Genomic DNA, 27,045 nt, shown 5'->3' on the forward strand with positions numbered 1-27,045 from the left:
TCGACCCGCAGCCCAGGGATAAATCTGCTGTGGCAGGCAGAAGGATGGGCTCGAGTGTTTTCCTGATAGACATCGTGTCAGTGTCCCCTTTCAAAGGCATCAGCCATGGCCTGAATGTTTACATTGTTAGTGCTCCCAGAGCAGGTAATGGCAGGTTAAAACATGACCAGTGTGATCAGGAGGTGTGTTGGTGGGTAACCTCTGTCGTGGAAAGGGGAAGGAAAGAAATTGTTTGGGAGAAAAAAAAAAAAAACTAAAAAGAAGGAGAAACTGAATCTTTAAAATAAAAGAGTCTGGGAGTAAACTAAGAGTCCCTTAGGAATTTGCTGGTCTCATTACCCTTGTAAATCTGAAACATAATAGCATCATTCCAGGAGCAGTCAATAAGGATAGATTTCTTGCATTCTCTGATGTGTCAGACATTGGAGAGAAGGATGCAAGACAGCAAGGCTGGAAGAGCATCAGGAAACATGGCCCTGCATTATCCCATTATTGGAAGGGTGGTTTGTGTATGTACAGGCTGAAATACTATAATTTTGAGAGTTTGGGTGGGAGGGGAGTTTAGAAAAGAATAGAGCTGGATGTCTTTGTTTTTCAGCAGAGAAGCATGCATGCAGCTCAGACTCGCTTGCCTGAGCTGAGAATACAAATTTGGAGATTAATGTTACACTTTAAAGGAGAATACCAGTCTCCTATACAAAGGTTAACTGAAACATTTTAATAGTTTTTATGCAATAGCATTTTCTACAAGTTACTTGACACGTTTTATTTTCAAAGTGTTGTGCAGAAAGCTGCTGGAAGGATAGTTTTGCTCACCTGCATAGGAGGGACTTTCTGGCACACAGGGCTGCTATGTGCAAATGGAGAAGAAAATTCTTGCTCAGGTGTTTAAAACAGGATCTAAGAGACAAATTTTTCTGTAATGATGGAAGTAATGCACTTTCAAGGCCTCTCATGGCCTGCCTTGTTGGAGGTTGTATGGATAAATGGATAAATACAGTTTGGTGGGGGATTTTTTTGTTTTGTTTTGTTTTGTTTTGTTTTTGTTGTTTTTTGTGTTTTTTTTTTTTAATTATTATTATTATTAACTGCTCAATAGGATGCTACTTAATCTGAGTGTTTATAAAAGGCAGCATTTTTTGTATGCCCTGGCTGATCAGGTTAGGACGCAGAGATACAGGTCTTGATTGATTTTTCATTCAGAGACAAGCAGGGAATTGCAAATCAAGGCAATGTTTTGCCTGAGTGAAAACTGAGAAAAAAAAAATAGGCTTTTGGAAGTGTCAGTTCTCTCCTGGTCAGTGAGGGTCAAAGAGGAAGCCCACAAAATGCCTGGGAAATCCAGGGGTAACCTGTACAAGAATCACAAGGAAAGAGTGGAAATGATCTCAGTGCACTTCTGACATTGACTTTGTACCATCTCCCTTTCTAAACTGTCCACCTTTCTCATTTTTAACCCCAGACTTTGCTGAAGGAGACATTCACCACAAGGCCCTGCTGATTTCAGTGACTGTTTGCAGCATCCTTCTGGTGCTTATCATCATATTCTGCTACTTCAGGTAAATAAAGAATATTTTAGCAGCTTGTTAATGTTCCTCCCAACATTTATCTTTTTATAGGTTTAGGGATTTGAAAAAAATAGAATTGGACCTGAAAGAAAAGAAAGGAGAAACTGTAATTTTATCATGAGAAAAAAAAAAAAAAAAAAAAAAAAAAAAGTGTATTTTATTTATGCTGTTCACAGATGTACCTGTGTGGTGTATTTCATACAGAATGTTTCACTTAACATCTTGAAAAACCATCATTCAGGTAGAAGCACAGGTTATTCTTTACTGAGAAGGCCAAAGGACAAATTTTATAGGGAAATTTTTATAAGGGAAATATATCTAAGACTTCTAAATTTGTTTATGTGATGAAGAGCTGATCATAAAAAAAAAAAAGAAGACAATACAGGAATGTCAGTAAATGTGTCTAGAATGTTATCATAATCTACATACATTGCATTTTAATAATTTGGCATATTCTTTACATATTCCCAGATTTCATGACCTTACTTCCTCTGGCTCCTAGAAATGCACTGCAGACAGTTAAATAAAGTTACTTACTTGGTCAGTGTTTTAGACATATTTAAGTTTCTGAATGGAAAACATTAGGTTGCTTTGCAAATTTACCCCAGACTGCATGGCCTTTGAGTGTTATACTTGAATTTTGATGCTGGCAACAGTTGCTAAAAATAAAATAAAATAAACATTTTGGCCAGCGAGTCCAGCACATTCCCCAGGGAAGCAGAGAGAGCTGTTAGTCTGTGAATGAAGGCAGTGAGAAGGACATGTGCATTATTCATTGCACACGTGTTCATTGTATCCAAACTCACTTTGTGTTGGTGTAAAACGCCAGGTACAAGCGCCAAGAGACGAGGCCCCACTACAGCATCGGGCTGGAGCAGGATGAGACCTACATTCCCCCCGGAGAGTCCCTGAAGGATTTGATCGAGCAGTCCCAGAGCTCAGGGAGCGGCTCCGGGCTCCCTCTCCTGGTAAGGAAGCAACACTATTAATGCACATTTCAAAAACGTGCAGAGGGAGAGGAGGCACGGAAAATACATTTACACATCCTCAGTTCTTGTTTTAGGTTTGGGTTTTTTTTTCTCTACCAGAAATGACAAGAATTTAAACTAGGGAGCAACTGCTTTAGAAGCAGGGGAAAGGTTAGAGTTATTCTTCTACCTCAGTTCATTTCTTATTTTAGATACCATGGAGTAAGTACAGGCTAAGAGAGCTCATGGAAGTACATCAGGATTTAGTCCAGTGCCTGGCCCAGTGATGTTGTTTTCTTCCTTTGTATGTGCAGCACACAATAGGGCTTCAAACGCTGACATGTCGCCTTTTTCTAAAGGGAACTGTGACTTGTCTTTGTAGGCTTCACTTTGCATTCAGAAGTCAAGGGTTTTTTGTTTTTTTTTCCTTGTAGTATGGCAGTCTCAAAGGTTAAAGGCACAGGGATGGAGTCTGTGATTATTTCTGAACAGACTCCACGGTTACTAAGCCTGCTGAAAGGGCAGAATATTCTGTGGCAGCAAAGTTCTGTTCAACAGGGGGTTTTGTTTCTGGGGATCATCACTGGTAGAAAAGAATTGATAAAAAAGCTAGCTTGCTTATTTAAAATACATGCCTCTGAGAAACTGGAATAGATTTAATTTTTCAGAGTGCATGCATCCCTCCTGTCTTCCAAACCTATTAGTTTGTAGTGATGTTTTTACTGTAGGTGTTGTCCAGTTTCCAAGTACCCTGTACTTTCTGTCTGAGTTTTGCCCACACATACTTTTTAAACACCCTAAAGAAGACATCAAATGAGAATTTTTATATTTCCTTAGAAATTGAGCAACAGGTTGAGTTTGTTCTTGGCTTTAAGAAAGCTCTGTCCTATCCCATACCAATATCCTTCTAGCACCCATTGAAAAGGGAGAGATCTCGTGTGCACTTTAGGACTCTTCCTAATGAGTTTCCAGTTGATTTAATTGTGAGGGATTATTTCCTTTTTTGCTTTGGGGTTTGGTTGTTTCTTGGGTTTTTTTTTTTTTTAATAATATCTGCCACATCAAGGTCTTTGTCTTCACTTGTTCCAATGACAGAAGAAAGTATAATAATTAAGAGCAAATGCAGGGGACTTGGTTGTAGTTCTCTGAGAGGATGTGATTCCAGCAGCCCATATGGGTAGCAGGTGCCCTGGGGCACCTCACAGCAGTGCATGGCTCAGTCCTTCATCCCAAAAAAGCTGGAGCAGTGCTGGTTATGTCTGCTTGTTCTTTGTGCCTTCCTCTGTCCCAGTGAGCAGTTTGAAGGAGACATCTGTGGTCTCAGTGGTGTCCCCAGGTCTGCTCTTGTACTGAATGGGAAAACCAGCTCCTGCTATGTAGCTGCTGTGCTACTGCTCCATGAGGCAGAAACCATCCAGTCTTCTGCCAGTCCACTTCTCTCAAGCTTAGAGACTTTGCAGACACTGGAGCAAATGCTTTTCCTCCAGGAAATCTTCTCCCCCATCTCCCCTGCTTACAAAAATCACATACAGTTGTTTCTGTAGGTAATGATTTTGGGTGGAAAAGAAGAAAGTGGGTCTTGCACTTAGCAATGGATGTTTGCTGCATTTCCCAGACAGCTACAACCACTGTGAGTTCACCAGAAATGCAGAGTGATCCCTCTGGGCCCATGCCTGAAACAAGTGTATAGAGAGTGCCTGGCAATGATGCTCTGCTCTTTATTGTGCAAGAGTTTGTTTTTAACCTTGTTCCTTATGCATGGACTGAAACATCCAGGGTTATAAATTCGGGAAAGTAAGATGCAAATTTAATGCAAAGTGTCACCTTACGTAACCAGTAATGTTTTTCTTCTGTGTAGAACATTTATTCTAATGGGTACAAATACTATACCCAAAACAAGTATTGGCTAAGAATTTGTCAGTGTGATGACATGCAGCAAGAGTTCTTTCTCCTGACCTGTCTGTACCTCTGTCAGAAGAGTTTGCTGTAGGTCAAATGCTGCAGAATGGTCTGTCTGAAGAGATTGCTGAACTGCAATTTGGTCTCCACACATTTGCTCTCACACATTTTTTTAATAATTTCCCTTCCAATGAACTTTGCTTTTCAAGGGACTGCATCCAAGCCATAGGTATGAATTCTTGGTTCAAAGTATTAAATTTACAAAAGGTTGCTCTGTCTAAATTTTCATCTGCAGTAGCTGAACACATTTAGCTGAATGCCAGGAAAGTAGAAATAAGTTGGTAATTGGATTGTTTCCACTCAGGGAGACGAGAGAAAAGGTCATGTAACCTTACCTGGTTGCTTACAGAGCTCAAGAAGCAAAATACACAGATTTAAAAAGAAATAAGAAACCCCCAGCCCCACTCAGTGTAAATAACTCACAGGAGCACATCATTCAGCATGCTTATGAAATTGGTTCAGCCAACAATTTTGATTAACCTATTTGTTTCAGAAATCATAATTGGTTTATGATTCAAGAAGGAGCTGAATTCCTTAAAATAAAATAAATTGTTCATAGGAAATCATTTGACCAGTTCTAGCAAGACAAAACCAGGTTAAGGCCTTTCACATAGTATTCTGCCGCCTGAAAACCCATAACAGAAATGTGTTTTTCATTTTCCTAATGTAATTTAATAAGGAACTTTTCATCATTAAGTATTGTAATTGCCTGTACTTTATGATGCCATTACATATATTTACACAAATTAAGTTATTTGCTGTAACTACATTATTGTTCAGGATGCATTTTTTAAATGGGCAAAATAGAAAGCAACAATGCTAAAATGACATTACAAAATGTTACAGCAAAATTCCAATGTAATATAACTATTGTTCAATCACTATATGAGAGTATAAAAGATAAATCAATCTGAAAAATTAAGGCTAATCTCTATTGTTGGCTTTCATTGATGTTAATCAAAAATAATGGCACTGAAGCTACCATCTTGAACATCTAATAATATAGTGCAGGGCTGGAAAATTGGAATTCTGTTTAAATGACAGAAGAAGAAAACTGGGATATTTGAAATAGCTTTACATAAATACCACGTTATGTTTTTCTTCTTAAAATTATCCAAGATGAAAACCAGTGGTTTACTTAAAAAAAATGAATGAAGATAGACCTGACCAAATAGGTTTTGAGTTTGTCTTTGGATGCACATTCATGCTGCAGTGGGGTTGTGGCAGTCCTGCCTGGCATTACCAGTCTGGTGGTTTCCACTAGGCTTCCCAAGCATAACAAAGGAAGAAAATGATTTTCAAAATCAAGTTTTTCTCATTTCTGTCAGCCAAGATTGCAAAAACATTTTGGATTTCATGAAATGAATATGATTTTGTAGGGATTCAGTTAGGGCAGTTAGATTCACTTGCTGCAATAAATTCACTTGCTACTGGTGGTTTGTATCTGGATGGTGGCAAAATGGAGCAAGAGGCCACAAATTTGAACTTGTCCAGATGAAAATCTCCTTGGATTGGTGGCAATATTCTTTCAAAATTTTACCAATCCTACCAGACAAAACTCATTAGCTGTGGATTGAACTGGCAATGCTGTAGCACAAGAGGGTGGTATTTTAATCACCTGTTATATTAGGGTGGGGCAGAGTAAGCCCCAACACCAGTGAGCTGTGTTGCAGCAATCACTTGCATTTTTATTTGTGAATTTTTAGAAAGACATGATCTGCAGACATGCTCAAATCTGATGAGATTATTAGTCTCCATTTGTCCAAGATTTTTTGTGGCTGTAAAAGCTTATTAAATGTAGAGGCAGTCTGTCATCCTTGTGAAGAGTATCTCTGCAGTGCTGCCATGGACATTGATCTTTCAATACCCATGATTTTAGCTTAGCTCACAGTACAGCCATGGACAAAGCTGGCACAGACACTGGAAAGCTGTTCTTTCAAATATTTTGGGGGGAAGTTGCTTTTTATTAATATGTTATTGTGATTATAAAATCAATGTAGGCACATGTGTTTTAACTCTGTAAGTAGTTGTTGAGGTTCCTAACACAGATGTATATTTTGAAATAATTAGGCGTGACAATTTCAAGGAAAGTGATAGGAAGTATCATCAAAAAAAAAAAAAAGTAATTTTTAAATTTTGATAGTTTTGGAGCTCTAATAGGCTTTTGGCTCTTGTGAGCCCTAGTCTTGAGTCTCAGCAGTGTCAGCAGTGTTGACTAAGTAACCAGCATCCTTATATTAATTAAAATGTGTTTCCTACCCCTTTGGAATTTGGACTGCATTGAGGCGACCAGGAGTGTTTTCTGTCAAAACTTACCCAAAAATAACAACAAGAACTCCACCAAGCGCTACATCCTGCAGAAAAATAAAAAATTCAAAGTGCAGAGACAAACATTTCCTGTACACTGCCTGGTGTAGTTTTTGAGAGACCACAGTATATCTTGAGTATGCATGGAAAGGCTTCTCTGCAATTGTGGAGGGTTGCTGAAATCCATGGCTGCATATCCCACTCTGTTCTGGGCTGGCTGGGTGGGGAGCAGACACAGCAGGAGGGAGGGGAATGCAGGGGTTTCCTCTGAGCAAGGTGTAAGATCTGCCTTGGCATTTCACAGGTTCAAAGGACCATTGCAAAACAGATTCAGATGGTGAAGCAGATTGGAAAAGGGCGCTATGGAGAAGTCTGGATGGGAAAGTGGCGTGGTGAAAAGGTAGCAGTGAAAGTGTTTTTTACTACAGAGGAGGCCAGCTGGTTCAGAGAAACAGAAATCTACCAGACTGTCCTGATGAGACATGAAAATATTCTTGGTGAGTGAAGCCAAAGAGAATTATTTGATAGTGAACAGGTTTTTAAGATTAGCAATTTTGTATTTGCTGTTATCTGATGTCCTTTCCGATGTGCTTTGTTTCCTTCTGTGCTCTGCAATTAGCCACCCAGTGTTTTTCAAAGGAAAGTTGTTTAAAGGATTACTGAAACATAAATAAAAGTTAAAAAATAATGGGGTTTGGGGGTTGTTATTCCAAACACAACATGTCTGTTTCAGCCACTGGTATATCCATATCTGGGCTTCTGAAAGTACATTAAATGCTAGAGGTGAGGCACAGTTTCATGTAAGTAAAATGAAAGGAATTAAATATGTTATTAAAACAAAACTACTGAAATGGGTGACAGTCCAGGGTTCTGAGCAGTCAAAAAAAAAAAAAAAAAAAAAAAAAGAAACCCATGAGAAGCTTTAATTTCATTAATTTGAAAATATCTTTTTTTTTCTTTTTCTTTTTGAAGGATTCATTGCTGCAGATATCAAAGGTACAGGATCTTGGACCCAGCTGTATCTTATCACTGACTACCATGAGAATGGCTCACTTTATGATTATCTAAAATCTACTACTTTGGACACAAAGGCCATGCTGAAACTGGCTTACTCCTCTGTCAGTGGCTTGTGCCACCTGCACACTGAGATCTTCAGCACTCAGGGCAAACCTGCTATTGCCCACCGTGACCTAAAGAGTAAGAATATCCTGGTGAAAAAGAATGGCACCTGCTGCATAGCAGATTTGGGCTTGGCTGTTAAATTTATCAGGTGAGTGGAAGAGAGGGGGCTGGGGAGAAGTTGATAAATCAGGTGTAGAAGTTCCTTGGTTGTTGGCTGAGTGTGCACGTGTGGGCAAGCACCAGCAGTGTGTGTGCACACCTGGGCTCTGCTCATCTGTGTGTGAGGTTACCTGAGTGGGGGAGAAGGTCATGCCAATACCTCATGCAGGTGTATAAATAGTTGCTTTTTGATTATTTGGGCACATTAGCTGTGTTTGCATAAAGGTTCAGTTTTCATCACTCTGTTCTCCATACCTACCCTGGTATTGCTGACATGCAGTGAAGTCTGCAGCACTGACAGGCTGAAGTCATGTCACTGAGCTTGTCACTGAAGCATTCAGCTTGTCTGATCCCATGAAAATTCACTCTCAACTTGGAGAGAAAAATACTGATAATTTGCAGGAGTTACTAACTAGGATTTATTGAAAAGGACCCCATTTGGGCTGCCTTTTGTTTCATTTCCTAACAAATCAAATTGCCGAAGTACAGATTTGATTTTTGAAATGGCTTTTAAATTTGATTTTAAAAAATGGTTGTGTGTTTAAACAACTTAGAAAGAGCAGGCAAGTAGAACTTACTCACTCCTGGGATTCATAAGGAGACACTGATCTCTGACAGCTGTGTTCAAAAGGAGCTTGAGCTCTCAGCGGTGGTCCTGGCGGTGGAGACGCGTGTTCCAAAGCTTCTGATTTTTCTGTACACAGAAATGTGTCCAGAATACATAGACTGAAGGTTTCCGTTTCAGAGGTCAGCTTCGAAACCCTGCACTCTCTGGAGTATTAAAAAAAAAATCAAGAATTCTGTACAAATCTTGAACTGGAATTATTCAGAGTGAAAGGAAAGGCACCAGGTTCCTTGGTGAGGCAGTTCCTTTATGAGCCTGACCTTTCTTTGGGAGACAAGAAAGGAATATTTTTCTGTGAGGAACAGAGGCCTAGAAAACAACAACTTGAAAATACACTATTAAAAAGTTTCAGGGAAGAAATTCACCCTTTGCAGGTGTGCTTTGCCTGGCAAATACAGAGCAGCAGACTGCTTAGCTGTGAATGAAGAAGAGCTAGGAATTGCCAAGTGCTGCTACAAAAGAAGGTGAAATATGGATTTTTCACACTCCAGATGGAATTTGCACCGTGTACTTGGCTTGTTTTCATACTGAATCCTTCCTCAGACAGCATTTCTCATGCAACAACCAGGAACACAAAATAGTTGGAAGGAGTTTCTCTGCTGAAGCTAACAATTCTAGGAAAATTATTTGTGTTTCCATTTCACCTGAAATATTGCAAGATCGTGCAGGTCACTGCATTTATGTTGCATTCTTGGAGGTGTACAGTAGTGCCACTAGCATATATATGATTCAATGACTGTGTAGGTGACTGGTTGTACCAGACTCAGCTTTTCTTCATATCAGTAGGTGAAAAAGAAAAATTTTGTGCATGAAGAAAAGTATAGAAATACAGTTATTCTGTGAGCTTCTGTTGTATCCATCATATTTAAAATACATACTTTTTAAAGGTGAGGAAAGGAAAACAGATATTTTTAAGCAAACCAAAAGAAATGCCATATATTAAGATTTTAAATATATTGGAACTGATGTAGCTGAATCTGAGTTAATAAGAAAAGCAAAAATCCATTCACATAATTAATGGGGATTTTTTTTCCTGTATGTTGTCTCTTCTGGTCAGTGTGAGGTGTGAGACATTTGCTTAGATGTTTTTATGCATTTATATCTTTGTGTCTGCATGTCTTGATGTGTAAAGGTTGTGAGGGTTCAAACATAATGCATGCAAAAAATAATAGATTCATCTTCCTTGCAGATCTGATTTGCTACAGCTAAGAGATACTGCCTCAGCTACTTAGGGTCCCCCATTAATTGCTAAGACCAAAGCATTAGGTGGTGGAGTATGTTAAGGAAGCAGCCTTTAATGAAGATTTGATTGTTATCACTAACATTAGAGCTCTGGCTAATGCTAATGAAATCTCACAAATGTTACAGCATCCCTGTTGAGTCTTATCTCCATTGTGGTTCTGCATTTGAATGCTTAACATAGCCTCAGGCAGGTCAGCCTTTTAAGGAGGGTTGCCTTCACACTAAGAGGCTTTTCTTGCAAGAATTGTTCCATTAAGATTATGCATTACTTTTGACCTTGTTTGAGAGTGGATGTGGTATGGATTTAGTACTTATTCCATCTAAATTGCTTTCTTTTCAAGCCACTTTACTGCATGTTTGATGCCCTTTTTGTCTCCTTCTTTTTCTTTCAGTGATACAAATGAGGTAGACATCCCTCCAAATACCCGTGTAGGAACAAAACGTTATATGCCTCCTGAGGTGCTGGATGAAAGCTTGAATAGAAATCACTTTCAGTCCTACATCATGGCTGATATGTACAGTTTTGGACTCATCCTTTGGGAGATAGCAAGGAGATGTGTTTCAGGAGGTAAAGAGCTGGGAGATCACTTTAATTGTGTCAGTGAACCTCCATTACACCTTTTTCTCTGGGTAATTGTTTTTACAGTAATAAACAAATGTGGGTAAACCCATACAGGTAACTCTTTTAATAGCTGTTCTCTTGTTGAAACTTATTTTAAAGCATCAGTCAGTGCTATCTGAACAGCAGAGATTTAGACTGTATTTTAATGGTTCATTTGAAGCCAGTAGATGCCTGCACTGAGGAAGTGTGGAACTCAATTGGGGGCCTTTCCTAAAAGGATCACATTGCTGCTGGACTAGGAGTGTTCAGCTAATTTAGTAGAAAGAAAGTCATGGTTTCTTAGTTTAGTTAAGAGTTAAATAAAAGGAGGGGGACAAACAATTTGGGATTTGCTGAGCTACTTTTTGAAATAAATAGTCTGTTTACAAGACAAGTAGCAAAATCCTGGAGGGAAGTGGCACTTATTACATCACTATCATACCAGTGATGTGTTTCATTTCCCTCTTTCTGCATGTAGAGCTCAGTGTAGTACAGAAGTGGTGGGTGTTGTTATCTCTGTTTTGCCACTGATAAAGTTAAATGCACAGAAATTACTTGGTAGCAGTTCTGTGCCAGTTTGGTGGTGAGAGTAGAACATGTCTCTCTTGGGTATCTGCTACCTGCAGCATACCTTATGGATCTTTAAATCCTTCAGTATTGTGCTGAGTGCTCATCCTAGAGGAGCTGAATGTTGCCAGTGAACAGCAGGATCCCTGTGTTTAAAAGCTGGTGATGAGTTTGCAGTATTGTGAGGTGAAATCTGTAATTTTTTTTGTTATTGTTGCTATGCACAAAGAATGGTACCTACCTTGCCATGTTCTGAAAAGGCACAGAAATGCCCTTTAGTATTTACCAGGTCTGCTGATAAGAAGGAGACCTAGCTCAAGGTTAGCTCTCTCTCACATTACTCTGATACAGACTCTATGCTTATAGCTCTTTCTGTGAGAACTTACTAGAGATTGCTGGACTGGGCAGCAGTGGTAGAAATTCTCACTTGGCAAGTTGCTACACTTTTGGGTTAAGGTACCTGGGCCAGTCTTTACACAGCAGTGGTTACATTGGAACTTGACTGTGGAATAAACTTCTAGTGCAGGCAAGTCCTTTTTAAGGGCAGCACACCCAACTGTTAGACAGTATGGCCAATCTGTTATAAAATGAGAGGGGAAGAGGGGAGTGGAAGTTTTTTTTCCTGCAAGTGACAGGCTACTAATTGCTTCTTCCAGGAATAGTGGAGGAATACCAGCTTCCATACCACGACCTGGTGCCCAGCGACCCCTCGTACGAGGACATGCGGGAGATCGTGTGCATCAAGAGACTGCGCCCCTCCTTTCCCAACAGATGGAGCAGTGATGAGGTACCTCAGCCCTCCCAACACACAGTCTGTGCTTTTAATCTGAGTTACCAGTGAGATTGACCCAGTTCTGCTTCATTTTGAGGGGGGAGGATGCTTTGGGAATAGCAGCATGTAGATGAATATTCCGCGGGGAGGTGGAAGATTTAGGTGGCACGAGATTGGTGAATGTGAGGCAGGAAAACAACCTCCCTGGGCTGCTTGAGGTCTTGTGCAACAGCCAGTGTGAGAAGATCTAATCAAAACTCACCTGCCTCATCCTCTTTCTAGTCAGATCCCTCTGAGCCTTCAGATTGGGGCTGGAAGCTCCGGAGGAAGAGTATCAGTCATAGAAAGGGCTTTTGTGTGGTGCCACTCAGTGTTTGGTCTGCTACCCTGTGTGTCAAGGACTGAGGGGGCTTATTGCAATAGCTGCTCTTGATTAATTGGTTAGCATCCTTGGTAATCCCACCCCAGGCACTCCAGCATTAAAAGATTAATTTGTTACTACACGGTGCTCGTGCATTACCGAAAATGCATTTATAAAATTGCATTAATCTGCACGAAAGGCGTTTGGCTGGTGTGGGCAGTGTTTCTGTGTAACCCTTGGAGGCTGTGCCCTTTCCCCTCAGTCTGGCAGCCCTGCAGTGTGACGGGCTGTGTGTGGCTCTCTCGGCAGTGCCTGCGGCAGATGGGGAAGCTGATGATGGAGTGCTGGGCGCACAGCCCTGCCTCCCGCCTCACCGCCCTGCGCGTCAAGAAAACCCTCGCCAAAATGTCAGAGTCCCAGGACATCAAACTCTGACTCTGCCACGGGCAGCTCTCATGGACTTCTTGTGCAGGCAGAAATCCTGAAGATTATCACAACTCTTTGCTGAGTACCTTGAATGGAGGAGTCGCTGAAGAGCAGCTGGGAGTTTTTGAGGAGACTATCCATTGCAAAAATCACCTGAATTTTGACACGCAAGATTGAGGAGGCTTGTCTGCCCTTGTTTACATGGGGAAATACAGTTTTAGTAACTGGTTTAAGATTATGCATGTTGCTTTCCATGAAAGCCACTTATTATTTTATTATTATTATTGTTATTATTATTATTTTGATTGTTTAAAAAGACACTGCTTTAAATTTTATGAAAATAAAACTTTTGGGTTAGAAGTAAAAAAGATGTATATTGTTACATTAAAAAAAAAATTGGAGGAAACTGCTGAAAATGAAAGCAAAACAACTTTTTAATTTCCAAAAAGATTATTGCACTCCTTCATTAAAAAAAAAAAAAAAAAAAAAAAGGGGTGAGTGGGTCTGTGTAGCTCAGAGGAGCTGTAGTGGAGCCTGCCTTAAAAGTCACCTATTTGTGGAGATAACTTTGCAAACCCTGCACGTGCAAGTGATTCTCACAGTACAGGGATGGAGCCCAATTACATCCTTGCCATTCCTGTTGGAGTGGGTGGCCTGATTCCTGTGGGTGGCCTGTCCCAGGGAAGGTCATGCTTCCTTTAAGGTACTTGGGAGCTGTATGAATATGATTTGGTGTGACTAGTTTAAAGAAGACCTTCATGTTTCCAGGAAACCTGATAGGGATAGTACCACAGTGATAAACAAGTGCCCTTTTTCTTGGCTTTTTTTTTTCCCTTCCTTTTCCCCCACTGCAAAATAAAGTATTTTGTGTGTGAGTGGAAATGAAGTACACATTTGAATCTGGTGGGTAATTTGAAACTGCTAGCACCCACAAACAACCACTGTTTAAGAGGAAATTCCTTGTGAGAAGGAATTATTAACTTGTTCTTTCGTTTGTGTAAAAAATGAGGGGGGAAAAAAATAAAAATCTGTGTTCTCTTTTTTAAGGGAAAGTGAAAAACCTCAGAAGTGCCCATTTCTGGAGTGACAGCCATTTTTCCTTGAGTGTGAGGAAGAGGAGTGTGGTGCCTTGAGGCTGTAGTAGGAAGTGACAGGGAGGGAGCGTGGGACTCATGGGGTGGGTGGTGAGAGCTGGGAACCGTGGGCAGCACTGGGTACCTGCCTCAGCACTTCACACACAAACCAAACCATTGGTTCAGGCTTTATCTGCATGACTATTTTGGGTGGCATTTCCAGCAGCCTCCACACCTTGGCAGCCACAGGCTCATCTGCCAGGCTGGGGCTGTGTAGCACTGTGGTTCCCAGCAAGAGGAGCTGTCAGGGAGGAAGGCAGTGGGACATGTATTTTCTGTCTTTCCCTGTTCCTCCTTCCTGGGGCTGCAGCAGTTGGAGCAATGCTAATGCTACAGAAGGGGAAATGAGAGGTGAAATATACCCTGGGAAGTGTTTTCTTTGGAAAGGTTCTGTTCTTTGTCGGATTACCAGAGCTGAGCTGCATGGGAGTTACTGGTTTACTCTTTTTTACCCTTCATCTGTTTTTGAGAATTTTCCTGCCTGCCTATGTTGTCTTATTAGATGGTGTTCAGCTTAATTTTGAAATAAGTCCTTACAAATGCTGCTTTGATTATGCTAAGCCTATTTCAGAACTGAAATAATTGCCATGCAGGATTTAGCCTCAGCACTTCTGTAATGTTTCTTTTTTTCTTGGCTTTTTTTTTTTTTTTTTTTTTTTTTTCCCTATTTGAACAAAACTGATTTATTTGTGGTAGGTAGGCATATAATTGGGGTTTAGCTTAACAGCTCCCTGAAGGTATTTCTAGCTGGAAAAATTACCATTTTATACTTTCAAGCTAACAGAGAAAAATGTGTGGTTAAAGAGAACCAGCAAGACCTCCATGATGATAGGTGTTAAAAAGCTTAATCAGAAGTCTTTTGTTCATTAGAGTGCTTTCTTTCTGCAGTGCAGTTTCCTTGTACCCAAATTTACCAAGCAATACAAAAAGAAAATCCCTGAGAGTTAATGATACACCAAATCCTGGCCCCAGGGGGGGCCATGATGGTTTTCCCGTCCTTAAAAAATGTTTGTGAGGCTGAGAGTGCTGTTTACTCCTCTCCTTGGCCTTGAGATTTGTGGGCTAAGATGGGGACAGCACAGCCTCTCTTCACCTTTTTGTCTTAGTGAATGGAGCCACGTGTTTCTAGTCTCATTCCTTCCCCCAAAAGCCAGCACACCCTATGGAACAGAGATTTCTCAGCTCCAAGAAGTGGATGGGACCTGCAGGTCCCAGGCTGTACAACAGGGATGCTTCTTTCCTTCCTCTTTAGTTGTGTTTCACCTTTACTCTCCTCAAGTAGAATTTATTTTTCTTTTTTAATTAGGAGGGCTCTCTCCCCAGGAGTGTTTTGGAGGGTGCTTTTCCAGCTGGCAGCACGAGGCATGCAGTGAATGCCCCTGGCACCTGCCATCAGTGTGTGTTGCAAGAGAAAGGGCCAGTCACTGGTTTCCTGAGCAAATCTTATCTTTTTTTTGGTCCAGAAGAAAAGATACTGGTTGATATATCACATAAAGTGTGTATGTTAAATGTTCAAGTTTATGTGTTTTTATATATATATAAATATATATATATATATATATATATATATATTCAGTTGCGAGTCTGGAATAGCTCCAGTATGTGGGTTAAGAGTAAACTATTATGGATGGAAAAGCACTAAATATAATATTTATTTATGAAAATGCATAAATGACAAATCACTGCAACGGTGCTGTATAGGAAAATAGATAAATATATATATATATATATGAGGAGACACACACTGAGAAAGCAAACAGTCTGCAGTTGTGTAACTAGTGCCTGCCTATTTTCTCCCAAGTCCAGATTTTGCCCTCAAATCTCCTATCCACTGTAATCTGTTGTGAAGGGCTATTCCTAAGGCCAAAAAAACAGCCTAAGGGAGGTGTGGAGATCTTTTGTTCCAGCACTGTGACATTCGAGTTACTGCCTGCATGGGTGGCTTTCTGCAGCACTCAGCATGTCATTATTAAGGTTTCAGCACCTGCAGTGACTACAGGTGAGTATGTTTGTTTTGCCAGGTGTGGCCTTTTAATGTCACTTCCATATTTTGGTAGTTTCAAGAGGCACATTGATGAGGGCTTGGAAGTCAGTGGTAAAGATTATCGTGGCTTTGGTGCCCACAAAAAAATCCACTTTTCAAATGTAAATGATTCAAGGAAGTGTAGTTTAGTTTCTTACTGGCATAGGTGAGATGGCATAGGTAAGTGGGAGAAGAAAAAAGATGCCATCTAGCAACTGCTATCCTTTCTCTAGCACAAAGTTATTTCTATTAAAGAAAAGGTTGTCAATGTAGAGACTAAGAAATTAATTTGTGTTCTTTTTTGAGAACCAGTGCCTTATTAAACCTGTAAATACTGTAATTAGAAAACCTGGGGAACAAACTGTGTTATGTTGTATTTGTTCAAATTGTATATGGTTAACATTCCCCCCCAATAAAATTGTTTCCATCTCCCCATGACAGAAATTGCTACTTCCTTTCCATGTGCTTGAAAAGCACCATCTTGTTGTTTCATTTCCCTGGTTAGATTATTCTGACTGTGCCTCGTTTTATTTATTTTATTTTTATAAGATTTTTTTTCCTCTGAGCAAACAAGTAAACAGCAATATGTTGCATATGTTTCCACTGGCATAAAAAAGCATCACTCCTTTCACAAGTCAGTGAAGAGAAAAATAGTAATTAAAGTAGTGTTATCACTAATAGAGCAGTTGCTCATGTTTTGTGGCTGATTATGTAAATCTATAGGAACTCAGTATTAGCATAATATTTTTTTAGACATCTCCCCCTTCATTCTGCCACATCTTTATTTTTGACTACTATTTTTAATAGCACAAGAGGAACAGGAGTCATCTCTACACAGACTGAAGCCAGAATTCCCAGCCCCATGCATCAGGTGAAAAAGTTTCAGCCTAAATACCAAGCATCAGCTGAAAATGGCACTGCTTAATGCTGAGACATGGGGTTTGTGCCTTTGCATCTAGTGAGGTATTTCTGAGAATTTGTACTTGAAGCTGGAGCCCTGTTGTCATTCTGCAGTGCTGTGTTGCAGATCCAGCTCAGTGTTTCCTAATGTTTAATTGCCTTGCTGGTTATTTCCAGAGAAGTGTGTACATAATACCAATTTTCCCTTGAGCTGCAGAGCCCCTGCATCCCTCCTGCCTTGCTGCAGAGCATCTGTGCTGAGTGGCATTGCAGTTTCTCTCCAGCCCCCTTGACCTGGCCACAGTGAGGTGACAAAGCTGCACATTGCCCTGGCATGCCACTGAACCCCACAGTGCTTACATGCAGACACATTTCTTTTGAGGAGATTTTTTTCTTTCTTTCAAGAAGAAACTAAATAAAAGACTCCACTTCTGAGCTCCCAGGAGCTAAACAATTGAACACAAGGTAGTGGTCTATTTTTTTTCCAGTTGCTTATAAATATAATTTATTACCTGTTTAAAAATTCTTTCTTACACTTTGTACATGTCAGGCTGACAGAATAAATGCAGGCATTTACAAACAGAGGGAAGGAGATAAAGGGAGGGGGGTAAGAGGCACACTCAGAACTAGTAAACCACACCTCCACTGTACAGCAATACAAATAATGCAATGGCTAGCACTTCTCCTGTAGTCAGTCAGTCTTTAGAAAAGGAATTGCATAGAAGATACAGCAACAGGGAAATCAAAACCAAAAGAGTTCTCCAGATCTGAATAGCAAAGAAAACAAACCCCACGAACCCCATTAGAGCTGTGACAGGGGAAGAGAAGGGAGAAATGTGATACACCTGGGTCACACAGATGTTCCTTTTTCCTACTGGCCCTCCTTTGCTTTGGAAAGGTACTGAAGATACCGTCTTTTTATTTTATTATTATTCCTTTTTTTTTTTTTTTTTATTTCCTCTACAACAATAACAGAATGTGTTTGAGAGGCAAAAGCAGTCTACCACACAGATGTGTGAAACCAGTAGTGCCACAGCTTCTCTGTCTCAGCTGTGTCACACACCCTGGGTTATTGGCTCTCGGCTCGGATGTTGTTGCAAGGTACCTTGAAAAATCTGCAGGGAGAGGAGTGTTTTGCCTCTCCTTCCTATTTTGTTTACTTTCCAGACCGTTTTTACTTTTTATTTGTATTGTGCTAGCTCCCAGATTTACTGGCCAGTGGTAGCCAGAGCCAGCTGGCAGCAGCCAAAGAGGCTCTGGGGCCCGAGCAAGCTTTTCTCATCTCTTGTCCCATCAGTGCTGTGGGAGGACCCTCCTGATTGCATCCCTTCCTCACAGGCATCCCAAAGCTACTCCCCTGCTGACATGGGATGCTTTGGGAGCAGAGGGCAGGCCCAGGGGGCAGCACACATAGCAGTTCATCTCTTTGTCAGGAGTTGAGGAGACTGAACCACTAATAAATACATTTAATCAGCACCAGAAAACGTGAAATACTTATCTGGGATAGAGGCTGGTGGGAACTCGGGTTTATCGTTGCTTTTTTTGTACAGACAGTTTATCAAAGGACTTTCAGATAAGGGATTTTCAGATTTCAGGGAGCAGGGATCAAGTTTAAAGGACAAATAAGTAAATAAACAAAATGCTGCTATTCAAGTAAGGAGCCTGGCCTACCAAACTTGAGGCTTTATTTCTGTGGCTTTAGTTCAAGTCCAGTTCCAGTTACTTGCCAGTTTTTACTCTGTTGTCTTTTGACATACAGCCTATTTGACCTTGGAGTGATGACACAGCACTGAGTGTTAACCTTTACCTTCCCATACAAAAGTTGGTGAAATAAGAGGATGCCCATACCTAGCATGAGAGCTAAAAGCCTCCAGCAGCTGGTGTGCTTTGTTTTCTCCTCTTTTTAAGTACACACACACACACTTACTTTGCCTTTCTGTCCCACTTCCAATGGATGCCTGAGATATGTGCTTCGGCATTTAAAAACCTGCAGTGCAGCTCATTTTATGGACTCAAGCTTTTACACACAAGCCAGGAATGGATTGCAGTGGTGACCCCAAAGTCAGTGACTTTGAGTCATTGGAGTCATTGTGGGTGAAGAGCCAAAGGTTTGGTTTCCATTCACAAACCACTGCTGTCTTTGCACCTCCTGATACTGACCAAGCCAGCAAACTGAGTTACTTCATGGCCAGGTGAGAGCCAACCTGAAAAGACTTCTGAACACTCTGTAGGATTGTTTACAAAGTGCCCTGGAAACAAGACTAAAAAAAATCCAAGCCAACCTCAACAAAATGACTGGAAAATAACCTCAGAGCTGTGGTAACTACTTGGTAGAGCATACAAGGGTCTAAGGGCCCACCCACCCCTCCCTTCCCCATCCCCCTGCCCCCAAAGAAGAAAAGGAGAGCCAAAAATAAACTATTGTAGGTAGCAATACAAGACATTAGGACACTGTCCACAATGACAGCTTACAGCATGTAAATACATTTATTCTGTATGTAAGCAACTGAAATAGCAGGAAACCCAAGGAAAGGACATGTTTTGCCCTGTGGTATTGCAGACTTTAACATGTCTCCTGAGTGTCTGCATTTCTGCCAGCGAGACAGAAAAAAGTCTTGGTCTCCCAATAAAGCAAATCTTGACTGGAGACACCTTCACTGCTGCAAAATTTTCAAGATCCACTGAAACAGCACTTAGGTCTTGCACTGTCTAGTGAGACACAGTGGATCAGTTGTGATCATAAATTTTGAAAAAAAAACCCACCAAAACAAAAACCAATCGAACCCCAAACTTACCCTATACACTGACAGTCACCTTTACAAGAACACAACACAAGAAGAACTGAAGGAAAAAAAAAAAGGTGAAAAGGACTGCCTCCAATAAATGTTTCTTACTCAGAAATTAAAGGTTCTCCTTGAAGTCAGTAGATATTTTATATATATTTATATAATATATATACTATTTATAGCGCTAGCAATCAACATGTAATGAAGAGATGTTGTGAAGAGCAGCAAAACTGCTCCAGTACAGAACCAGAGGTGAACAACTAAAAGGAAAAGCATTGTAAAAAATAAGTAATAACTGGAGGATAAGAAGCCTGCAGCCTGACATAAAATCTTACAACAACTTTTAAGAGTCAGCTCTGCCTGCCAGAGGTCTGTCAGAGCCAGCCCAGGAAGCCTTTCCCTGTGTGACGTGGTGGCAGTGACACGGTGGAGCCGGGGCTCAGCCCCACGAGATGGCACTGTGTCCATGCAATCCAGGCACAGGCATTCCTGCTGGGTTTTCTCCCTCCAAAAATAATATCCCGAGCCCATCTGGCCACCCTGGCTTCCTGCCTGCCCTCCCTGGGGCAGCAGGATGGGGATGCTGTTGTGAATGCCACCAGCCAGAGCTCTGCCACTGCCACTCCCCCCAGAAAAAAAGAAAAAAACTGAGCAAAATTAATGCAGGGAAGTGTGAGCTGAGGTGGGAGCTGCTGTTAGCAGCAGTGGCAAAGAATGGGTGCAGAGCTGCTGGGATGAGCTGTGGCTCTGTGCAGGAACATTCCCCTGCTTCTCCCTGCCCTGCCAGGGCTGAGGCAGCCCAAGGGGCTGTGCTGGGAGCTGCAGAGGAGCCAGGGCTGGAGAAACCACCCAGCCCGTGAGTGCAGCAGGGGATTGCAGGTGGTTTTGGGGTGGAAAAACAGAGCTTCACCACCCAGTGACAGTCATGCTGCTGCCCAAGTCATGTTCAGTGATGAAGGGTGACGTTCTTTACCTCCAGCCCCATCTGTGGATACTCCTCTTAATCAGAGAGTGCATTTTTCCTGGCAATAAACCCTCTTTACTGTGATGCTGTGAAAGGAAAATAACCCAGAACACGGTGAGAAAGTTGCTCACCTGCAAGTTGTTTCTCTTGCAGAAGGCATCAGAACACAGGTCAACTCCTGCACCTGCCTTGGAAGAGCAGTCAGGGAAGGACACGTGGGAACGGTGAAGAAGCACAAACTAAACACAACTGGTTACACCTAAAGATGGCATGGGAGGGAGAGAAGCTGAGGCCTATTTTTAAGAGCCATTTTAGCTCTCTAAGGTAAGTAAAAGATGTGGAGAAAGGGCAGAGCTGGAAGCCCCAGCCCAATCCTCCAGAAGCTGAAAGCAAAATTTCCATTAGCATTGCAGTGGACTGCACCAGATGCCCAAGGTGAAAAAGAAGATGGTTGTTCATTGAGAGGATACCCATGGCATCTCCACATCAAGAGAAGGTGGGGCTTACACAAGAAAAATGCACACAGATGTTGAAAGTTACAATGCATGTCCTCTGGTCTCCAGTTTTGACTGAAATGCTGGTTTGCAAACTGCCTGGTTACCTGTTATAACTTTTTGTGCTCGCTGCCTGGTGGTCAATCAAAACCTAACTCACTGGCCAGGGAGCTGAGAAATTATAAGCAAGAAGTGACAAGCCTATGGAAATGTCAAATGGAAAAAAAGGTCAGATGAAATTTTCTTTTCACTTTGACCAATGACATTTTGAGTTACCTTCAAAGGTGCAATCTGGAAAGCCTTGGGGAAAGCAAAACCAAAACCACAAAAGAGAACAAGCTAGCTCCAGTCTCAGGAAGCACATGGAATGGTAATGCATATATGGGCAGGGACATGCATGTGTGCACAGCAATAACCAGGGCCTGGCTGCACACCTGGAGTGGACAGGTTGGGGCAGAAAGCCTTTCTGTGCCAGACACTAATGACAGCCCAGGCAGGCAGTAAAACTGCAAACCCATGTGCTGTCATGTACCAAAGTCAGAATTTTCACTGAACAGAACAAAATACGGTTTCAGTGACAACCATTTTTGGTTTTCCCCTTATGCTTAGTTCCCAGCTCACCTGTTTGGTGAGGGCTGTAGGGGTACAAGAGTTCCCTGGCCAGCCATGGAGGGCTGCCCTGCCCTGCCCCAGCAAACTGCAGCACACAGGATTTCAGCTGCACCACTCCACTGGCCCAAGGAATACTGCTCCCCTGGCTGCAACAAAGCCTGGGGATATCCATGGAGATCAAGTGCACCTCACACACAGGTGACCCAGCAGAGGGCTGGGCTGTCAGCAGCCCTGGTGCAGTAAGCATTGCTGGAGGTGTGGGCTTCAGTGGGGAACTAACAGGAGCTCTTAGAACACTACAAAACAAAGCACAAGCTATGGAGGCCCACCTTGGGTGCACAAATCAGGTGGTGGATGTCAGTGCCTCCACTTGCTCTTGCTCCTGTGGTCAGGAACCAGGGTCTGTGTGTATTAGGACTGGAGCCATCTCTGCTTCACAGCCACCTCAGGACAGCACTGCTTCTTGGAGAAACCTGGAGGCACCAGGGTGGTGCAAAGCATGCCAGGGGCAAACACCCGGTGGGTGAAGATCAGCAGAGTGTCACAGCTGATGCTGCCTTGGCACTGGGATGGAGCACAGCAATGCTAACACCAGGTGAGCAGCCTCTGTGGGCTGGCAGGGGACTTTGGAGGAGGAGTACGATGACAAAGGGAAGGACAGACATTATGGAGAGGGACATGTCTTAAAAGACCTTCAGGGAGAGGACAACAGGTTCCTGAAAACCAGAAATTATTCATTCTGCTGCTGACAATATTAGAAAGAAAGTAATAATGGTAATAATAATAGTCATTATAATCCTTGCACTAGATACTAATCAGCAAATAACTATCATAGCAACTTCTTTTTTTTTTTACTTTTTTCTGGGTTTCTCCCCCTCCCCTCCAACCACTCTAAATTGCATATCTTGCCCCTCATATAGCAAAGGGGTGGAAAGGGTGTGAATTGAAAATTAACTCAGATCCTTCATTCCCCACTGTCTTAGAGCTATTCTCCACACAGGCTGAGTGGGACTGTCTTGGGGAAGAAAGGGAACATTTTGTGTGTTCCTGCTTATCAGCCAGAGTACCTGCTTTCCAGATGCACACCCTGATTTTCTTGGTTTGATTTTTTTTTTTTTTACAAGTAGGTCTAGGAAACAGAACAATGACAGGAGGATCATTGCGAGACAACCAATGTGCAGAATTGTAGCCAAAATCTGAATTCACCAGAAACCAACAAGCTGAAATAGCCACAACCAACTGTCCATAGCCTTGTCTACAATGGCTTTAAACAAAAAATATAAAGAGCCATGGACAGTTTCCTTACCCCTGTCCAGAATTTGATGTAAACAACATCCATAGAAACTGGGATTGTTAAGAAAGTTTATCCATATATCTGGATAGCAATAAAAAGCGTTTCCTAGGAAACTGTAAAAACCTGTACCAAGCAGTGTACAGCCAAGCCGAGAGGAACAGTAGGTTGATTTATATTTTCAAGGTACAACTTTGCATGATCTCTTTCTGATCCTGTGACAATGTACAAGGAGAGCACGTGTGAAGGTCAGGGCTGGTTTTTTTTTGTTTGTTTGTTTGCTTTCTTCTCTGAAACGTCTCTTGTGTAACTCATTGGTCTGGGTTTTCATTTCAATTCTGGTTTGCAATAACAGGGCATCACCGCTCCCTGTGTCTGTCCTTCCTGGTCATGCCAAGGCTGCATCAGTAATTTCCTTCTGCTGCCAAAGAAACAACTGTTTCGTGCCTTCCCATTTCTTCAAGAACTGCTGCCAGCATGCTCAGGTTGCCATCAGGGAAATTCTGGGCTTCCCAGAGATCCAGGATCACCCCGGTGGGACTTGATTTCGTGGCAAAATAATTTAAGTACCTGCAATGAGCCAAAAGGAAACTCGGTTTGTTTTTTGTTTTTTTTTTTTTTGAGCTGCATTGAAACTGCCTGAATTCATATGATTTCAGCCCATTCCTGTTGTGGGTGCTGTCAAGCAGCCTGCCCCGTCTGCACACTCACCTGTCCAGTTTCAGCTTGTGGGCCAGCATGCGCCAGTCGTGGCCCCTGGTCTGGGGAGCATCCAGGCTGCTGCACAGCTTCTGCCTGATGGGGTGTGGGATGCTGAAAGCACTGGGCCCCACGATGGTGGTGATGCTGCCTGCTGAGTCCATGGCAGGATAGTCAATGCCAGTAGGCTCCTGAGTTGGAGAGACAGAAAAAAAGCCTCAACAACCCATCAGTTCTGTCACTGGGAGAAGAGGCAGTTGTAGAAGACATCCTCTGAGACTCGGGGCTTTTACTTGCAGCCCTCCACTAACCTAGTAAACACTAACATAAAAAGGTTAGTCCACTGGAAAACAGAAATATTTATACTCAGTTTTGGCTAGACAAAGTTTTTTTTCCTTCTTTTTTTTTTTTTTTCTTTCTTTTTTTTTTTTTTTTTTTTTGAGGTTGAATTATGAAGGATGAGTCACATTGACACATCTCAGAGCAAGTTGCTACTACTAGAGCAGAATGGACAAGACCCCCTTCCCAGCATCTTCCCCAGCCCCCAGTGTCTTGTCAAGCACCAGGCTCACACTCCTGACATCCCTCTGGCAGTACCCAAGCTCTCTGAAGCCTCTGATGCTGTGCAGACCACAGAGACAGTACCACCCCAGGCACAAGCTGAGCCCTCATCTTCACACAGCTTTGACTCTGGAAATAGATGGAGAGCGTGTGATCAGGGCAGGGGGTGGTGTAGGTGAGGGCAGGCATTGCCTCTTCTCCCCAGGACACGTGCTGTGCTCCAAGGCAGTGTGGCAGCACGTGTTTCAAGGGAAAAGCCATCTCCAAAGCCAGCTTGTCCCCTGCAGGTGTTGTGCTGATGGTCTGTGATGTGGTCCTCCCAGCTGGAGGGGTCCCCATGACACCACTGCTAACACCACTGGGAATAACAGCAGTTGGCTCTTCTGGGCAAGGATTTTGGCTTCTCTTTGGTCTGGATGGATTTAGTGCCCACAGGCATGGTAGCTGGTGGGACACTGATAGCTGGTCAATTTGGATGGCTGGGTTTGTTTAGGAGCAGTGAGGTCCTGCAGGGACCATGATGGAAAAAGCAGCAAATGTGGCTGGTTCTGCCCTAATGCTGCTCAGTCTATCTCACAATTTGGTATTCTATTCTAGTAGAAATGGGGGAGCTGATTCTCCTTCCCCTCTGCCAAATCACAGCCCCAGGCAGCCAGAAACACTCATGCTAAAGATTTGTCATTAAATGTAAATTTGTTTTCTCCTCTGTGAACTGTCTTGTTGCTTGGTGTCAAACTGGCTGTTGGGAAGGAGCTGTAATACCTGAAACAGCCTTAAAGCCAGGTGGCTCCTGACTGAAGCTGCAATCACAAACCCCCCAAGGATTTTGCTGGAGATGCTCACAGTCCTATGCAATCTCTGGTTTGCCCCCTAAAAATATATTCAGAAATGGAAAGGGGAGAGCCAGTGTCCATGAGCAATGCACAGAATTAAACCCTCTGCCTCCACTCTTTTATCTACAACAATTAATTCTCTTCCACTGTATAAATATGATTTTTTTTTGTTTGTTTGTTTTGTTGTTTTGTTTTGTTTTGTTTTGTTTTGTTTTGTTTTGTTTTTCATAAAGACATGCCATTTTAGGCAATCAGTGAAATTTCTAACCAAGGAAGGTTTATGCCACCCTGTAATGTCCTCAATTAACATGTTGAATGTGGCACCTGTGCTTGGGTGCCAAGGCCCTGGATCACTGCCTGTCCCAACCCCAATGCCCAACAACCTGGCAGCAGGCACTGCCAAAGAGCCAGGAAAATGGTGTGCCTGATGCTGATGCTCAGTGCAGTCCCACCTGCACTGGGAGGTTGGAAGTGGCAGTGGGGTGGTGGCAGCAGCATTGCAGACAGATAACCCTTTCTTTATATTCTGGGCCAAAGGACACAAGTGCTGCCCTGGCTCTCCAGGTGGCCTGAAGCTCCAGGGGCTTCAGGATTGCTGCAGAAGGGGCCCAGGTATCTGCAAGCATTGCCCTGTGGCTCTTTTGTGTGAGTATCAATGGCACAAGATAAAGGCAGGGCTTCAAAAATGAATCATGGGATACTTTTATCACAATTTTCTTCCTGCTTTGCAAATGTGCATGTTTTGGCACTCACTGCATTTGTATTTTTGAAGTCCCAGTGGTAGAGACTGTATAAAGCCAGTATAAGACAGTTTAATCTGCAGAAGTTTTATATCCTTTGCAGAGGACTAAAAAGAAAGCCCATCAAGGGAGGATGCAGGAAACTGTGTTACTGAATTTTTATCACAGGGTGGCAGTGGCAGAGGGACAGATCCAGCAACAGGGAAAGATGCCAGCACAGTCCTGCAATGCCTAACCCCTAGCTGGATATCACTAGCCTAACCTCAGAAGAAAATGTGAGGAAACAGAGCTGTGGTTCTTGGTCTGATGTCTTTATCACACTTCCAGAAGCATACATTGGTTTCCAAGTTGCATTATTACCCTTTCAGATGATTACCCCTTCATCAAATCTCTGAGTTACAGGGTCTAGTTGACCCTGTATTCCAGCTCTTAGCAGCCCAAGGTCCTCCTGTTCCTTGCTGGAGTTTGGGAATATCACAAGGTGTCAACCACAAGGAGTAATTTTGCAGGAGGCAGCTCTGATCACAGTGGTATTGTTCACTCCCTCTATTCATCCTTGATGGATAGGATCACAGCACAAGACAAGAATATTATCCTGTTCCCTCTGAATCTATTACCAGGCCCTATTACACACAAGCAGCTGAAGATGATTATAGTGTATACTTGCATTTCATTAAAGTTTCTTTCAGTTCTTTCTTTTCTCTGTGAGGTTAAATTGGTGATTACCTCAATGCAGCACTTATTACAATAATTGTTTATGATGCTTGTTTTACCATCTGTCCTTAATGCTGTGCAGTCCCCAGATGAATCTGTAGCTTTACACCCACTAACCAAGCAGATGTTATGGGTAATGGTGCTCACTGTCAGAGCCCTACAGCACAAGTAACTTTTGTCTCTGCTCTCTCAGCCCTTCCCCAAGACAGCCAGCAGCAATTGCTGCCTGAGAGTCTGCTCCTCGTTGCTGCCAAGGGTACCAGGGATAAAACCTGCCAGCATATTCAGTCTATGCCACTTCACACCTGAATTTGTTGCTCCATCTCAGCTCCAATCTTGACTGCCTCATGGAGCAAGGTGCTGCACAGCACTGGCAAAGATGTCCACAAACTTATGATAGTATTTCTTCTGGAAAATGTCAGCCATCAAAAGAAAAATTGCCAAAGAAAAATTCAGGATTTGCAGTAGTAGCAAAATATGAGGAGAAAAGTTCACTGCAACCAGACCATCTGGTATTTCCTACTGCACAGCAGCTATTACATGGGATCAGAGGGGAGTGGCTCATTGAACACATAGCACTGACATGTTCCTACTCTCTTTTTCTCCAGGGAATTGTCA

The 27,045-nt window shown here is 42.3% G+C and overlaps 2 protein-coding genes across 5 annotated transcripts in view; one reads left to right on the top strand and one right to left on the bottom strand.

The window, feature by feature from the left end:
* BMPR1B (bone morphogenetic protein receptor type 1B) overlaps positions 1 to 14,456 on the top strand; it is a 95,869-nt gene extending 81,413 nt beyond the window's left edge. For all 3 annotated transcript variants that reach the window (XM_056489840.1, XM_056489841.1, XM_056489839.1), the window contains exons 5-11: positions 1,463 to 1,559; positions 2,398 to 2,536; positions 7,107 to 7,299; positions 7,775 to 8,072; positions 10,343 to 10,518; positions 11,775 to 11,905; positions 12,561 to 14,456. In XM_056489840.1, the coding sequence (XP_056345815.1) occupies positions 1,463 to 1,559; positions 2,398 to 2,536; positions 7,107 to 7,299; positions 7,775 to 8,072; positions 10,343 to 10,518; positions 11,775 to 11,905; positions 12,561 to 12,686 (1,160 nt within the window). In that variant the 3' untranslated portion in view covers positions 12,687 to 14,456. The remainder of the gene's footprint in view (positions 1 to 1,462; positions 1,560 to 2,397; positions 2,537 to 7,106; positions 7,300 to 7,774; positions 8,073 to 10,342; positions 10,519 to 11,774; positions 11,906 to 12,560) is intronic.
* Positions 14,457 to 20,660: 6,204 nt separating this feature from the next.
* The window catches only part of UNC5C (unc-5 netrin receptor C), a 241,245-nt gene continuing 234,860 nt past the window's right edge, over positions 20,661 to 27,045 (bottom strand). For both annotated transcript variants that reach the window (XM_056489838.1, XM_056489837.1), the window contains 2 exons: positions 23,592 to 23,770; positions 20,661 to 23,450 (listed from right to left, as the gene is read on the bottom strand). In XM_056489838.1, the coding sequence (XP_056345813.1) occupies positions 23,285 to 23,450; positions 23,592 to 23,770 (345 nt within the window). In that variant the 3' untranslated portion in view covers positions 20,661 to 23,284. The remainder of the gene's footprint in view (positions 23,451 to 23,591; positions 23,771 to 27,045) is intronic.

Source organism: Oenanthe melanoleuca, chromosome 4 (genome assembly GCF_029582105.1).
Source record: "Oenanthe melanoleuca isolate GR-GAL-2019-014 chromosome 4, OMel1.0, whole genome shotgun sequence".
NCBI lineage: Eukaryota > Metazoa > Chordata > Aves > Passeriformes > Muscicapidae > Oenanthe > Oenanthe melanoleuca.